Consider the following 16,327-nt stretch of genomic DNA (forward strand, 5'->3'; position numbering starts at 1 on the left):
AGAACTCTCAGGATCTCTCTTTCCTCTGAACCCTGGAGGTCCAGGACCTATGACTTTTCCCCTTGTTCCAGCTGGAAGATCACATCAGGTTGGGAAACTGGAAACTTTGCTCAGATAAAAGAAAACAAAAGGAGTTCAGTAGATTTCTTAAGACTTGGTCAAAAAAACCATTCTATTAATTTATCTTCAGTGCTTAGTGTGACTTGGTGTGCCTGGGGCAGTCCTCACTGAAAATGCCAAGGTCAGGGTAGGTTGAAAAAGGGAGGGCAGATGCTCCCAAAACTGGTGGTTAACACTGAAGTTAAACTCACTGACCAGTCACAGACTGTGCTTCTGATCACCCACATGGGTTATTGAGAAGCTGAAAAAAGAAATCACCCAGCCCCCTTTATTGCATTGCACTTCTCTGACTCCCAGTCAGCACCTAGGTCTGGTACAGTGAGAGTTTATTTAAAAACTCTGCGCACAGAAACAAAACGTTTTTTTGACCCCAAAGGGTCAGCCACATTACCAAGTCAGTATGGGTTTGGATCTTACTGAAAATACCGTGAGGCCAGACAATACTTTAGCATCTAAACAAAAGTTTAGATAAGAAAGAGAAAGAAAACCAGAAACAGAAAGAAAGTTGTTAAATGGGAAAGCAATCAGATACATTCAGAAATCTATATATCAGGTTCTTAGCAGTATTGGTAAGTTGCCGGCTTGAAAGTCTGTTTGGAACAGAGCCACAGCTTGGATGAGTCATTCAGTCCTTTGTTCAAGGCTTCAGTTTGCTTAGGTGCTGACTTTTGGTTTTGCCAGTGGGTGCCCCATCCTGGCTCCACCCCCTTCTCCAAAGCCCCGCCCCACTGTACTTCTTCCTGCCCCATCTCCCTAGATTCTCCTGAATGCCGCCTCCTTACCGATCCCCTGCCCTAAATGTCTCCTACCTACCGCTCACTCCTTTCCACCCCCTCCTGCCTTAAGGGCGAGGGTTGTTGTGCTGGAGGGGTGTTCTGCCAGGCAGGGCTGGCTTCAGGCCAATTCCAATTTCCCCGAATCGGGCCCCGCGCCTCAGAGGGCCCTGCGCCCAGGAAGAATCTCTTCCCTGGCTAGAGGTGCCTTTTTAATTTTTACTCAGCTGGCGGTGCTCCAGGTCTTCAGCAACACTTTGGCAGTGAGTCCTTTGCTTGCTCTGGTTCTTCAGCGCTTTGGCGACGGGTCCTTCAGTGCCACCGAAGACCTGAAGTGAGTGAAGGACCCGCCGCCGAAGTGCCACCGAAGACTCGGAGCACCGCCCGGTGAGTACAAGCCCCATGTGTTTTTATATAATAGTCGTCCCTGCCAGGGCCCCATCAAAACTGTTCAAATTGGGCCCCGCACTTCCTAAAGCTGGTCCTGCTGCCAGGTTTGAGGGGAGGCTATTTTCAGCATATTTATACACTTTCAGTGCACTCATTGAAAGCGTGTCTATAATTGGTATCTCCCCTTCCTGATGTTTCCCAGTTCTTGTTCTCTACCTGGGTCCCTTTTCCCATCGCTCTCTCTTTCTGCTCCCCACTTCCTGGTGTCTCTGTTAGTGCCCACTCCCATCCACGCACTCAGAGCAGTTCTATCTTCCCCCAAGCCCCACCCACTGTGGCCAGCCAAGAAACTGCCCACCCTGAGCCAGAGAGAGAAATTGAATTCAACAGCCCAGCATAGAAATGGCCCATTTATTCATCCTGCTTCACGGCTGCTGTGTTACTCCAGCTCCTCCCAGTCCCTCAGGCTGCAGCCCACCCCCACTCTGGAGCTCGCTCGCTGACTCCCTCATCCACTCTGCAACTTTTGTGGGCAAGGAGCCCCACTGAGATCATGGCCAAAGGCGGGGAGGAGAGGTTGCTTCCTCCCCTGGGCTGCAGCAGCCCAGCACCCCGAAGCCAGAAAAGCTCAGGCGTCCCAAGGTGAAGCAGGGCAGTGTCTCCTGACTTGAAGCTCATACACGGGGGTGAATGCAGCAAAAGGAATGCAGCTCCCAGGGAAGAGGAGATGGGGTGGTGGATGGATCCAGGGGAAGGAAATCAATCTTTCCTGACGCAGATGCTGATCGGTGCGGGAAGGGATAAACTTCCTCTCGGGGAGGAAAAGCCTCTCAGCCAAGCTTGATCTGGGCAGGGGAGGGGGAGACAGCTTTGAAGGGAGCAAGCGTTACTTTCCCAGGCATGAGAGCTGGCCATGGAGAAGTGCCCACGGGGAGGATGCAGCTACAAGCACTGGTGGTGTGTTGGCCCCTCTTGTCCCCCCACACATGGAGGAATGGATGCAGAGCCCTGGGACCTGGGTCAGAACTGTAGGGGCTGGGAGCTCTCAGAGCCCACATGGGAAGAGTCTGGGCACAGGCAGGGTCCAGGCTGGGAAGTGGGGGCTGCTCATTTGCACCTGGGGCTCGGGCTACAGTGAAGCCCCTCTCACCTTTGGCCATGGCTCGGTGTACCCAGCTGGCTGGCTGGAGCACAGGGAGGGGGCGAGCAGCTGGCCTCAGGCCAAGTTCACTCATCAGACACCAGGGCAAACTTTTCTTAAAGGAGCAATGTCTTTTGGTTTGTCCCCCTGCCCAGCACTAAGGAGGCCCACCGCTGGTTTCTCCCGGCTGGAGGGGGGAGCACAGGTCCTGGGGGAGACACCAGGGTGAGCTGAGAATAGCTGGCTCAGTCCTTGAGAAACTCCCCCCCAGCCTGTACTGCCCCTATCAGCCCCCTGGGGCAAGCCAAGAAGCTGCCTAGCCATCTCCCTCAAGCCCCCTGCCGAGAGGCTGCCCACTCCATCCCCAGCCCAGAGGCTGCCAGGCCCTGAAACTTAAAAGGACTCACACATGCCTGCAGCGGAGCTGGGAGCAACAGCAACTGCAGGGAAAACAGCTGATAGGCGGGCATTGGCACCAAACAGCTGATTGGCCACAGCCAGCCAAAGAGCTGCTGAGGGCTGCTGAGCATGCTAACTAGCTGATTGGCGTAGCCAACAGCTGAGCTCCCCAGTGAGTGCAGAGCACCCACAGAGTCGGGGCCTATGTCGGTTTGTAGAGAAGTTGCTCCAGAGGTAGGAAGAGGGATTGAAGACAAAATGCAGATGATGCAGCTGCCCTTTATATTCCTTTTGCCATGGGGCTTGTATTTCCTGTGTACCAAACACAAGCTTAACAGCACAGGGCATGGAAAAGCCTTGGAGGTCTCATTACACAGGCATACCCCTGTATGTCTCGCTGACTCAACAGGTGTATCCCCTTGATCCTTTCAATGGGTTCATTGTACAGCTCATGACACCGGATGGGCCATCGAACAGGCTAGGCAGTGCTGATGCCAATATGGCTTGGGGTGTCACCCAGAAACACAGTCCACAGTCTGGAATACAGATATACCCTATGTATCTATATCTCACACTACAAAGGTGATACAAACAAACAAAATGATCATACTTGGAAAATCATAACATTTTCCCTGACACTTAACATGGCATATCTAGCACAATTCATTGCAATTTTATCATATTGGTATTAATAATAAAGTAAAGTGTCTCACAGTTCCAGACAGTGTCACACTTAGTAAACCAGTGAATTCCCAGAACCAGCTGCCCAGGTCCTTGAAGATGCAGAACACTCTGCTTAGGAGGGATTGAAATACCCACATATCTGCTGGGAACACACACAGACAGGCCCTGTGTCAGTCTGTAATCCTACGTTCACCCTTCTGGAGAATTATGATCAATTCTGTACACAGTATGGTTTGTGAAGTATCACTTGAAATTGCATAATCTACTGAATATTATCCTCCTCTTAAAATGTGTAGCAAGACTGCATGTAAAGTGATGAGATTTTACTGTATGATATTACAAAAAGTTACAATTCTAGGGAACACCCATAGACCAGTTGCTCAGAGACAGCAAGGCAAACAGCTGGTCAAACAGCCATTTGCTGGCAGGGGGAAGATGTGAAGAAGACATTTACATTCCATTACATGAAACTCATATCTACAACAGACAGCCTGGCACCATCACTGAGCTGAGAACTGAAGTTGTTTCTAACAGAAAGGACTGAATTATAAAAAGGTGAGGAAAGTCTCTCTCTCCCCTTTCCCTCTGCCCATGACAAATCCTGAAGAACTGAACTTGGGCAGCAGGGGCAGGTTAGGGGGAGTCCTGGCTGAAAGGAAAGCCAGCCTGTCTCAGCACATTTGCTTTGAATCCATTTTAGCTTGTTAACTTAGACCTTAGTTTGTGTTTTATCTTGCATTTCTTTTGTAAAGAATTCTGACTTTTATGCCTCATTACCCATAGTCACTGAAAAGATTTTTTTTCCCAGTAGTTAACAATTTTGTTTTACCTTACTAGAGTGTTTGGATTCAAGAGCGTTGGAAACTCCATTGGGGATAACAAGGCTGGTGCATGTCATTTTCCACTGATGAAATGACAGATTTCATATGAGCTTGCGTTGTTCAGTAGTGTGCTGGACAGAACAAGATACACATTTCTGGGGGAAGTCTGGGACCGGAGAATTTTCTGGGGTTGTCCTGTGGGTACTGTCGTTCAGGAGTCACTGACTAGCAGCACCCAATACTGTGAAGCTGGGAGCGAGTTACATGCTGGAGACTGTGTGTTAACTGCCAGGAGTGGCTGTTCTCACAGTAGAGCAGTGTAAAAGATACACTAGCCTGGGGAACTGAGGGGACACAGCTGTTCAACACTCCAGATTGTACTGTGCTTAATGTCACAGACACTTAATTTCAAATAAGCTCCTAAAACACAGAGAAAGTAAATCCATATCCCAGAAATCCAAGACTCCAGACAGAGGGCAAGTCTTCCTGGCTGTGCTTCTTGTTGATAGACAGGTCCACAGACAATGAGAGAGTCCCGGGGAAGCTGGGAACAGTAACCATGGGCTTGCGGGGTTCAGTGGAGAAAGGGAACAGGAAGGGCACGGATATTATTGAATGCAGGAGCTCAACAGTACTAGATGTCAGGATAGCACATTGTTTTCCAATGGGCTGCACTATCTCAATTATACATATAAAATGATGGGGTCTAAATTATCTGTTTCCACTCAAGAGAGATCTTGGAGTCACTGTGGGTAGTTTTCTGAAAACATCCATTCAGCATTCAGTGGCTGTCAAAAAGCAAACAAAAAGTTGGGAATCATTAAGAAAGGGATAGATAAGAAGACAGAAAATATCATATTGCCTCTCTGTGAATCCATGGTACGCCCACATCTTGAATACTGCATACAGATGTGGTCTCCCCATCTCAAAGAAGATATATGGGAATTGGAAAAGGTTCAGAAAAGGACAAAAAAAAAAGATTAGGGGTATGGAACAACTTCTGTATGAGGTGAGATTAAAAAGACTGGGACTTTTCAGCTTGGAAAAGAGACAAAGGGGGGATATGAGAGAGGTCTATAAAATCATGACGGGCATGGAGAAAGTGAATAAGTGTTATTTACTCATCATAACACAAGGACTAGGAATCAAATGAAATTAATAGGAAGCAGGTTTGGAACAAACAAAAGGAAGTATTTCTTCATACAATGCAGTCAACCTGTGGGACTCCTTGCCTGAGGAGGTTGTGAGGGCTACGACTATAACAGGGTTTAAAAGAGAACTGGATAAATTCATGGAGATTAACTCCATTAATAGCTATTAGCCAGGATGGGTAAGGAATGGTGTCCTTAGCCTCTGTTTGTCAGAGGGGGGTGATGGATGGCGGGAGAGAGATCACTTGAACATTGCCTGATGGGTTCACTCACTCTGGGGCACCTGGAGTTGGCCACTGTCGGTAGACAGGATACTGGGGTAGATGGACCTTTGCTCTGACCTAGTACGGACATTCTTACGTTCTTACGTTATGCTGGACCTAAGCCCCAGTTTTACTTGAGCAAACACGAGATATTTGACACTGTGTGATACTGCTCCTGTGCGCTGTTCCCAAAGTGTTCTGCAGCAGGGAAGGGTCTTTGGTAGTGTGTGTGTCACTGGCATATTGCAGTGATGCAGAAACAGGGCAGAGTAGGGATGGCATTGGGGGGTGGCATGAACCATTTCTCTTCATTTCCCCTTCCAAGAACTGAGGGGATGGGAATCCTTTCCCAGCGAGGTCACATTGTCATAGTTCTCCTGCATGACGTCTCTGTAGAGGGCTCTCTGAGTGGGGTCCAGCAGAGCCCACTCTTTCCTGGTGAAATACACAGCCACCACCTCAAAGGTCACCGGCCCCTGAAAGAGCAAGAGTCCAACACTCAATACCTACTGCACCACTCTCTTTCAATCAAATGGAAGCCACTAGAAAAGGTTCAGAAAGGGGCAACTAAAATGATTAGGGGTTTGGAGAGGGTCCCATATGAGGAAAGATTAAAGAGGCTAGGCCTCTTCAGCTTGGAAAAGAGGAGACTAAGGGGGGATATGATAGAGGTATATAAAATCATGAGTGATGTGGAGAAAGTGGATAAGGAAAAGTCATTTACTTATTCCCATAATACAAGAACTAGGGGTCACCAAATGAAATTAATAGGTAGCAGGTTTAAAACAAATAAAAGGAAGTTCTTCTTCACACAGCGCACAGTCAACTTGTGGAACTCCTTACCTGAGGAGGTTGTGAAGGCTGGGACTATAACAATGTTTAAAAGGGAACTGGATAAATTCATGGTGGCTAAGTCCATAAATGGCTATTAGCCAGGAAGGGTAAAGAATGGTGTCCCTAGCCTCTGTTTGTCAGAGCGGGGTGATGGATGGCAGGAGAGAGATCACTTGATCATTGCCTGTTAGCTTCACTCCCTCCGGGGGAACCTGGCATTGGCCACTGTCGGTAGACAGATACTGGGTTAGATGGACCTTTGGTCTGACCCGGTACGGCCGTTCTTATGTTCTCTGGTGGATGACAGTCAGAGTCCCACTCCCAGCCCACTTAGAGAATCCTGGAAACACCAGGGTGAGGGGATGAACAAAGAGCCCCTTGTCTCTCCCAGCAAATCCATCACATACCTACTAGCCACAGACTGATAGAGGAGATGGAGCTCCTAGCAGGGTCCAGGGAAAGCTCCCTGGTAGGAAGCCCAACACCCTCCTCATTGTGAGGATCTGGATATGAAGGGAGGGGAATCTCCCCTATGTCAGACTGGTGGGTGCCCCCTTCATATCTCTCAGCAGCCAGTGGTTAGTTGGGTCAGCCTCCAGCACCGGGAGACTGGTCAGTTTTCCTAGCCCCATGTAGGTGGGTTATTTTCTGTTCTAGAACTGAGGGCATTTCAACCTCCTAATCTCATGGGTCTGCTCCTAGAGTCTAGGCCATTTATTAAACAACTCCCAGCAGGTTTGCCACAATCTGTCCTCCTCTCTTCCCCATCCTGTGCATTTCCTGCCCCGCTCCAACCTCCAAACCAGACTGTGCAAACCTTTCCATCTCTGGTGTATTTGCTATCCCTCTCCCTCCAGCAGGAACCCACCAGCAACCCCCCAGCAATCCCTACCTGAGCTGGCTCCACTGCAGCCATTTCTATCCTATGTCCCATGGGAGGATGGAATGAGCTAGAGCGAAACATGGAGCTCATTCTGCAGCCCTGGAAGGGCGAGAAGGGCAGTTGTGGAGGTTTCAGAACAGGTTTTAGTTAGTTTCACATCACGATTCCCCCAGGCCCTTTCCCTCCAGACAGACATCCTAGACTCTGCCATGCTGGGAACATGCTTGATCTCTTTATTACAGTGTAGACCTGGCCCCTCCTGCCAGGCTAAGCCCAGAGAGAGATTTTTAACCTCCCTTCTCCGTCCCTCCATCCCATAACAAAACCCTGGTCTACACTGAAGGTGGAGGTTGATCTAAGATACGCAACTTCAGCTATGAAAATAGCGTAGCTAAAGTTAGCTTACTTAGATCGACTTACTGCAGCATCCGACTGCTGCTGCTAACCCATCGAGTCCGTATTCGCCCCTTGAGGCAGTGGAGTACTGGAGTTGATGGGAAAGCACTACCTGCTGATCCGGTGGTAGGATAGACCTGCCCTTTGTCTCTGAACACAAGGCTAGAAAAGAGCAGAACCAAAGGAGTCACTCTGAGGGATTCCCTCGGAAACTGACCCCAGGGCAGTCACACCCCAGCAGGGGGAATATCGAGCGAGGAACTGGCTTTTCCTCTGTCTGATCCTTTTTTTGTTCACTGGAAATCTCCCCACTGACTCATTTCTCCCACTGCCCCTTTCAGTCTCTTCTTCCCCTGTCCTCTCTCTCTGCCCCTCTGGCTGGGAAAGTCCCATTCCTAGGGGCTTTGCTCTCCCATGGCTGGATTTTCTCCTGGCAATTGCTAATAGGAGGAGAGGCTGTTTGTGTAGAGTCACTTTCTTGCTAGTGCCCAGCACTTTCTCAGAGATCTTTCAGTTACCTAGAGTCTATGCTAGAATTTGTATTAACAGGGCCCAGGTCTGCCCCAAGGGGCTAGTACAAGCTGGAGAAAGTCATCATCTGGGCCGGGCAGAGAAGAAGCTTTAATTAAGGTCACTTCCCAGCACAGAACCCCCTCTGGGGGAGAAGCATCTGCTAAGCCTGGTCTCCCAGATCACAATGGAGGCTGCAGCCTCTGACCCAGGAAGCTGACCCCAACATCCTGAGCAGAGAAGGACAGAGCATTTGAGCAGCTTCCCTCCTTTAGCTCTCTGGGGAGAGCAGCTAATGAGAGCCCCTCCTCACAGGGAGAATTGCTTATCAAATTTGCCCCGCTGTCTATCCAGAGTAACTCCTTGTCTTTCCATACAGTGACTCTGGATTATCATGGTCTCAATGAAACCAGATTTCAGAATGAGACCAGAATGCTGTGGAAGAGACCATTGTATGGCAGTACTGATCTCCTTCCCACCTCCCCCACCCACCAGATCTAGGACAAGGACTTGGGGGGGGGCACAAATTTTCCCAGTGGAACCAGAAGTTCCTGCAGTTCTGAAAAGGGGAGAAAAAAAAATCTGTGATTTCACCTCACAGTTTGATAAGTGGATAGAAAGTTATCATGGTGACTGGGCCTGGCCGGGGAATGCCGGGCTGTGCTTGGAGCCAGGATTCTGGCACAAGCTGATGAGATAGAAAGAATATGGTTAGTAGCAGCCCCTAGAGCCTCCATCCAGGAACCCCCAAACATCCCCAGAACCCAGACCCCCCAGCCAGGGTCCCACCAGATACTCCCTGGGACCTAACCACCAGAATCCCTGGCCAGAGACCCCAGATACCCTTCAGAGCCTCACCGGCCAGAGAACCCCCACCAGATCTTCCCTGCCAGGCTAGGAATCCCAAAGGGTTCCCCCTATCAAGAGCCCCCACCAGCCAGGGACCTCCCCAAGGGGACCCCAACTGGGAACTCACTGCCTGCCTAGGACCCCCACCTGCCCTTCAGCAGAAAGACAAGACATGTCCATGCCCTGTCACTAGCAAATAGTGGTCACCATGTATCCATCCCAAGGTGGCTACATCTTAGCAATGTGGGAAGCAGCCCCTCACAGAGGCCATTTGTCAGGATACTTCTGGACCCACACTGCACTCAGAGTGACCTCATCCTGTGACAGCTGGAGAAAAGAAAAGGGTCCAGCCAACTCTCTTGTTACCAGCTGGGAACCACTGATCCCCAAACAGGGAAAGGCTTCTGGCTTTGATGTGTATTAAATATGTGGCTGGTCTTTTTCTGTGGCAAACATTTTAACAAAGATAAAGGGGGGAAGAAATGATTCTCCAAGGAGAGGGGAAAGATGATCACTGGGCAATTTAACCCTCTGCAACATCCAGAATGGAGAATGATTCAGGGGAACAGGTTCACTGGAAGGAAGAAGTTGCTGGTATTTAGACACATGGAGAACAGCCCCAAACCCAAGAGGTTTTTTAATTGATATTTGATAATGACATAGAAAGATGGAAATTCTGAGTTCTGAGATCAATGTTCAGAAATGAAAGAGAAAGAGTAGAAATCTGAGCGATTTTGGATCCATTTTTGCCAATTATAGAGAGGAAAGTGTAAAAATTGGAGAGATTTTATATCAGTTGTTGGTATGAGGTAAAATCTGAGTGTATTTCACATCAATATTTGATTAATGAATAAAGCGGAAATGGGCAACATTTGCAAAAATTTTATATCCATGTTCAAGAATCTGAGGAAAGGTGTAAATCTGAGATTTTCTTTGTATTTTATCATTAGAGAGACAGGGAAAAAAATCTCAGGGCATATTCAATTAGAAATAGACAACTGGAGAGAAGTGCGGCAAACGTTTAGGATATTTTATATCAGTCTTGGAGATTTGCAGAGAAAACGTGTCACAAGCTAAGCAATTGATAACATGAGAGAAAAATACCAAGATCTGAGGGGATTTTTATGTTGCTGTTAAATAACTAGAGGGAAAGGGGGACTGTTTGACTGGATTTTATGAGACTATCCAGTACATAAACAGAAAGTGATGGTTCCCCACTTCAACCATTCACATGGGCAGCAAGAAGCCCTTTGAGGAGCTGATTTAAGAGGGCAAGGGGGTGGCGAGCTGGAGCTGGAAGGCTCCCTGGACAAAGGAAGAGGGCAGCAGCAGGTGATGGGCAAGTGACTGGCAACTGAGAGCCGGGGAAAACTGTGTTGGTAGTTTGGGGGTCAGTGGGTGGGATTGGGAAACTGGGGTCTGGGCAGTCTCCATGGGGGACACATGCTCTTCGTGTCCCCGCCCTGGCAGGGAAAGGGCATCTCATCCCAGTGTTGGAGCAAAAGGGAGTGCCAATTCCTTGCTTTTGGCAACTTCTGCTTATCCGCCCATTATCTTCCCAGCTAATCTTTGCATGTATGTAACCCTACTTAATGCACGTAGGCAAAATACATAGGAGAAAGATGTTAAGCAGAACCAACTTGTCTGTAAAAGGAACTTGAGAAATGGAAGCTCTGCACGAAAAGGATGTTTGTAACCTAGTGTTAGAGCAAGGGTTAACTATCTGAACTATTCGCTTATCATCTAGGCTGTTTCCTCCCCACACACTCAGGATAGACGCTAGGCAGATGCATCCTAATTACCCCTAAAGAGGAATGTAAACAATGTATAGGTTAATGGAATGTATGCACGCTAAGTTGTTTGTTACAAAGTATAAGAAGGCTGACTCTGAGCTTGTAAGGTGTGTCCTCTTCCTTTGGCATTAGCCGGGAAAGAGGCACCCGTTCAGCTGATCGAGAATAAAGGTCTGGTATCCGTCATCCTGTCTTCCGTGCCTCCTTGGGGTAATTGAGTAGCTCCAGGGGGAACGAGCCTATTTGGCTAACAAATGGCGACCGCGGCAGGACTTCTCTCCCTGTAGGGAACGCTGACCAGCGGCCGAGGGCGATACCGAAGAGTGGCCACCCTGAGCGTGGTTTGCTCAGGCTTCGGGTCGTCACAATCGACCGAGGCGGCTGCGTTCCCTTTAAAGAGAACTCCAAAAGACACGGAAACAAGACGGCTCCAGAGGAGGAGGGAATCCAGCTGCCGGACGCGGCCACTCCGGGCGGTAAGAGCGTTTACCTCTTGGGTTCGAGGAATAACGCCCCTGAAGTGTGGGTTGGATGGTGAATACCCTCTAGGCAGCCTGTGAAAGGGAAGGTATATTGGCATTGCTTTGGTTTTGTACATGTCTTGTTATTATGTTATTAAGTAAGTAAGGAACGGCCTATGCATAACTCCACTAACTCTACGAGTCCGTGGGCTGTTCTGAACAACTACTGGGACTTAGAACAGCCCCAAGGGTTGCTTTTGTTCCTTGTGGGGGTGTTCCTGTTCTTTATCTTGATGATGTGTTGTAAACCTAAACTGTAACTAGCTAAAAACAAATACTGTGAATCAGGTCTGAGGCTTAGGCTGATTCTAGCCGCCCCAAGACTCCTGCGAGGGGAGACCCGGTGACCAGGATATCTTGATCGCAAGGGGAGTCAGCCGAACCTCACGACCAAGTGTAAATCAAAAAGAGCTAGATCCCTATCTTTTCTTTATCTCGAAAATCAGGAAAGAACACAATGGGGTCCGGACAGAGTACTTTTCCCGGGACACCCTTGAGATGTATGCTGAATAACTGGAAGGCGTTTAGACGCCAGGCTGATTATGGAATTGCGTTGTGTAAAGATAATCTTGTAAAATTCTGTACTCTTGAATGGATAACATTTGGAGTAGAGTGGCCTGAGGGGGGCACACTCAAACCAGAAATTGTACAGCCAGTACATAGTATTGTAGTCCGGGATGGGCATTGGGACCAATATCCTTATATAGATATTTGGCAGGACCTGGTAGCTAATCCTCCCCCATGGTTACAAAAATGTAAGGCGCAAACCATTAAAACCTTACTGGCCCGTGCCCCTGTAAAGAAACCCTGCCCTCCTGCTAAGAAATCCTGTCCACCAGCTGTAATTCCCTTTGCCCCTGATCCTATGCCTCCCCCTTTGTATCCTGGCCTCCCGGTTCAGGCACCCCCGGTTGAAGGACCCCTATCCCTCCCCTCGGGGAATAGTGCCTCAATTATAACTTTCCGGACTAGCCCAGAACAAGGGCAAGACCATAGTCAGGACAAAGAGGAAGAAGGGGAAGGACCTAGTGGCCGAGACCCTTCTAGGCAAAAACCCCCTTCGACCGACCGAGTGTCCGATTTCCTTAGGAGTAAAACGGGCCCCCTGGCAAAACAGAACCCTCAGCAGTATAGCTTGTCATCTAACTATGCGGAAGGAGATACTCGTTTTACCCTTATCAGGACACCAAATAAGGGTGGCAAGACACATGTAATGCCCCTCCGAGAAATTGTAGCCCCCAATGGTGATCTTACTATGGTATATGTTCCCTTTACTACTAGTGATTTATATAATTGGAAGCAACAAAATCCTCCATTTTTGGAAGATCCTGCCCCACTAACAGCAGTATTTGAAACCTTAATTACGGCCCATAACCCTACCTGGGGTGATATGAGGGTCGCTCTTAACACTCTACTGACCGGGGAGGAGAGACGTCTAGTTCTCTCAAAGGCCCGCGAGTGGTTAACTGAGATTGGGAAAACCTCGGATGAGGTAGCTGCACAATTGCCTGAGAGCCCCCCCGACTGGCCACAGAATAAACAAGGCCATCCCCAGCATAGCGAATATGCCAGGGCCATAGTACAGGGAATGAAACGCTGTATAAGAAAAACCCCAAATTGGGCCAAATTGTATAGTATAAGACAGGAAAAGAATGAAAACCCAGCTGCTTTTTATGAACGGCTTTGTAATACTTGTAAAAGATATACAGACCTCGATCCTGAGGACACTAATGGGAAACGGGTATTAATCCCCCTATTTATTGGACAATCTTATGAGGACATTAGGAAAAAGCTGCAGAAGTTGGAAGGGGCGTCTGGCAAAAATATAGAGGAACTGTTAGCAATTGCCATGAGGGTTTATGATCGAAGGGATGATGAGGAGCGAAAGAAAGGGGCCCGTGTTTTGGCCATGGCCCTAAAGGAAGGATATGAGGAAAGGGGGGGGAAAGTCAAGGGACGGTCAGGGCCATTGGGGAGGGGAAAAGGCCCCTGTCTGGGTCGGAATCAGTGTGCTATCTGTAGGGAGGAGGGACACTGGAAGAATGAATGCCCCCGGCAACAGGCTACTGGAAGGGAATGTAAAGATAGAACCCCGCCCCGTCCCATCCTCTATAACAGTACAGGATTTTCGGGGGAGGGACCCTCCCCACAGGGAGGCCGGGGGACCCAGTGGCCCCTCCTGGTGGCGCAAGCTGCCAGCTTGGATCCCACGGTAAAAATTGAGGTGGAGGGCCGACAAATTAAAGCCCTTATTGATACTGGGGCTACCCTTAGTCTGCTCCCCCTTAATAAGGCTCCCCAAGGTAGGGCTCGGGGACGTGCCATAGTTCAGGGGATTGAAGGGAAAAATACAACTTTGGAAAAAACTCTGCCTCTTCTCGTAAAAATAGGGGACCATCAGATTTCCCACCAGTTTGTTTGCAGCCCCTCCTGTCCCATTGTCCCGTCCCAGAAGTGCTTTCTTACTAAATTACAGGCAGAAATTACATTTACTGATGAAACTATGGAGGTCAGGCTTCCTAAGCAACAAGCCTCTAATTACCAGATGGCCCTTATAAGTGCTAGAAATCCCGCCCTGGAGGAGGGGGGCCGGGGGAGTGAGGAGAACCAGCTGCTAGGAGTTAACCTTGAGGTTTGGGCAGAGGAGGGAGGCGTTGCTCGAGCCCAGAATGCTGCTCCGGTGCATATTTCCCTTAAGGAGGGAAGCAGCCCGGTCCGGATCCGACAATACCCCCTTAAGCTGAACACTCAAATCGGGTTAAAACCTCTGATTCAAAAGTTTCTGCAGTGTGGGTGGCTCAGGGAAGGCACATCCCCATACAATACTCCAATAATGGGGGTGCCTACGCCTAATGGACAGTATCGATTGGTCCAGGATCTGAGGCAAATTAACAGATTAATAGAAGCCCCCTACCCAGTGGTCCCAAACCCTCATACTATTTTGGGACAGGTTCCTAAAAATCACAGCTGGTTCTCTGTAATAGATTTGAAAGATGCCTTCTTCTCTATACCCCTTAACCAGGAATCTCAAAAACTGTTTGCCTTTGAATGGGAAGACCCAGACACCCACTACAAGGCTCAGTATCTCTGGACTGTTGTCCCACAGGGACTTACCTGTGCACCCGAGATTTTTGGCAGCCAATTAAAAAGAGACCTTGCCCCATTCCTGGCTAGCCATCCCTCATGCAACATAGTCCAGTATTGCGATGATCTGCTTTTAAGCACTGAGACAGAGACAGTCTGCAAAGAGCAGACTGTAGAACTCCTTAATTACCTTGGGGCACAGGGGTATAAAGTGTCAAGGGAGAAGGCTCAATTGGTTAAGCAGCAGGTTACTTTTCTCAGATATCATCTCTGTCAAGGGAGTCGTAGTTTGGGCAAAGAAAGAATCCAGGTTATACTTGATAGCCCTCAGCCCCGGAATCCCCGGGAGTTAAGGGCCTTCCTGGGACTAACTGGCTTTTGTCGACTCTGGATCCCAGACTACGGGGGGAAGGCTAAGCCGTTGTATGAATCCCTCACTAAGGAAGGTCTGCTTTGCTGGGTATGGACCAGGGAAATGAAAAAAGCATTTCGAGAGCTTAAAGAATCCTTGGTTCAGCCTCCTGCTCTGGCCCTCCCAGATCCCCGGAAACCATTCACTCTATACGTTCATGAAAGGGGAGGGGTGGCAGCTGGTGTTCTGTGTCAAAGGTCGGGACCGACCTGGCGACCCATTGGATACTGTTCAAAAGTGTTGGACCCTGTCGCCAAGGGATGGCCTGCCTGTTTACGGGCCGTTGCGGCTACTGCTCTCCTTGTCCAGGTAGCTGAAAAGTTGACCCTGGGAGGGGACACTGAGGTTGTGGTCCCCCACGAGGTGCCTCAAATACTAGGAACAGGTCCGGGGGAAAAGCATCTAAATCCCAGTCGACATACTAGATATGAGGTGGGGCTCTTGTTAGCCCCTAATCTAACCTTTAGGACGGTTAGCTCCCTCAACCCAGCTACCCTACTGCCTGATCCCCAGGCTTCTCATGAGGCCAGCCCCACTCACGATTGTATTGAAGTGTTGCAACAAGAAACCAAACCCTGCTCTGATATTTCGGATTTGCCTTGGCTCAACCCTGATATCGAAGGTTACGTTGACGGGTCCAGTTATGTGGTAGATGGCAAACGGTTTACTGGGGCAGCGGTAGTGATTAAGGATGAAGGGTACACAAGTTTAAACTCAGCCCTAATCTGTCTGCTCAAGCAGCAGAACTAGTGGCCCTTATAGAGGCTCTTCGATTGGGAACCGGGAAAACTCTTAATTTGTATACTGACAGTCGTTATGCTTACATGGTGGTACATGCTCATGGGACCCTGTGGAAAGAAAGGGGATTCATTACAGCCTCAGGCCAAAAGGTTGCACACAGTAGCCTCATTAAGGCGCTTCTTGAGGCCCTGATGCTTCCCCTCCGGGTTGCTGTGATACATGTACGTGCCCATGGAAGAGCCCCTGAGGCCGAGCAGCGTAGATATAATCAACTAGCTGATCAGGCTGCGAAGGAGGCCGCCTGAGATGGGGCCTCTTGGCTTCTGGTGGTTCAAGATACAGAAGCTAAGACCCCTCCTCCCCAGTATACAAATGAGGAAGTTTGCCACGCGCAGGCTGCAGGGGCCAGGCAAGTTTCCTCTGGGTGATGGAAATTACCCGGGGGGGGAGATCTTTGTTCCTCAACCAGTGCTTCAGGAAATTTTTCGGCTTTTGCATAGAGAGGGACATATGCGGTCAGGAGCAATGGTTGATTTGGCTGCTCGATCCCTTAAGGGGCTAG

At 49.1% G+C, this 16,327-nt stretch overlaps 2 protein-coding genes across 10 annotated transcripts in view; one reads left to right on the plus strand and one right to left on the minus strand.

Moving 5' to 3' along the window:
• The window catches only part of LOC115658021 (zinc finger protein 2-like), a 20,734-nt gene continuing 4,407 nt past the window's right edge, over nt 1–16,327 (minus strand). Inside the window, exons 2-6 of one of the 8 annotated variants that reach the window (XR_004002118.1) lie at nt 8,960–11,561; nt 8,374–8,453; nt 7,469–7,558; nt 6,984–7,065; nt 6,179–6,218 (exon numbers count right to left, since the gene is read on the minus strand). Coding sequence is in view for 1 of the 8 variants with exons in the window: in XM_030576484.1 (XP_030432344.1) it covers nt 48–105; nt 6,091–6,218; nt 7,469–7,558 (276 nt within the window). In the remaining 7 variants the exon portion in view is untranslated. Of the gene's footprint in view, nt 106–6,090; nt 6,219–6,983; nt 7,066–7,468; nt 7,719–8,373; nt 11,562–16,327 lie in introns of those variants that run through there. The other 7 variants (XR_004002121.1, XR_004002116.1, XR_004002117.1 and 4 more) reach the window with 7 other exon arrangements.
• Nucleotides 11,410–16,327, plus strand: part of LOC115658016 — a 7,250-nt gene continuing 2,332 nt past the window's right edge. Inside the window, exon 1 of one of the 2 annotated variants that reach the window (XM_030576467.1) lies at nt 11,410–11,483. The gene's annotated coding sequence lies outside the window, so the exon portion shown is untranslated. The remainder of the gene's footprint in view (nt 11,484–16,327) is intronic. The other variant, XM_030576468.1, reaches the window with a different exon arrangement.

Source organism: Gopherus evgoodei, chromosome 9 (assembly GCF_007399415.2).
Source record: "Gopherus evgoodei ecotype Sinaloan lineage chromosome 9, rGopEvg1_v1.p, whole genome shotgun sequence".
Classification (NCBI taxonomy): Eukaryota; Metazoa; Chordata; order Testudines; family Testudinidae; genus Gopherus; species Gopherus evgoodei.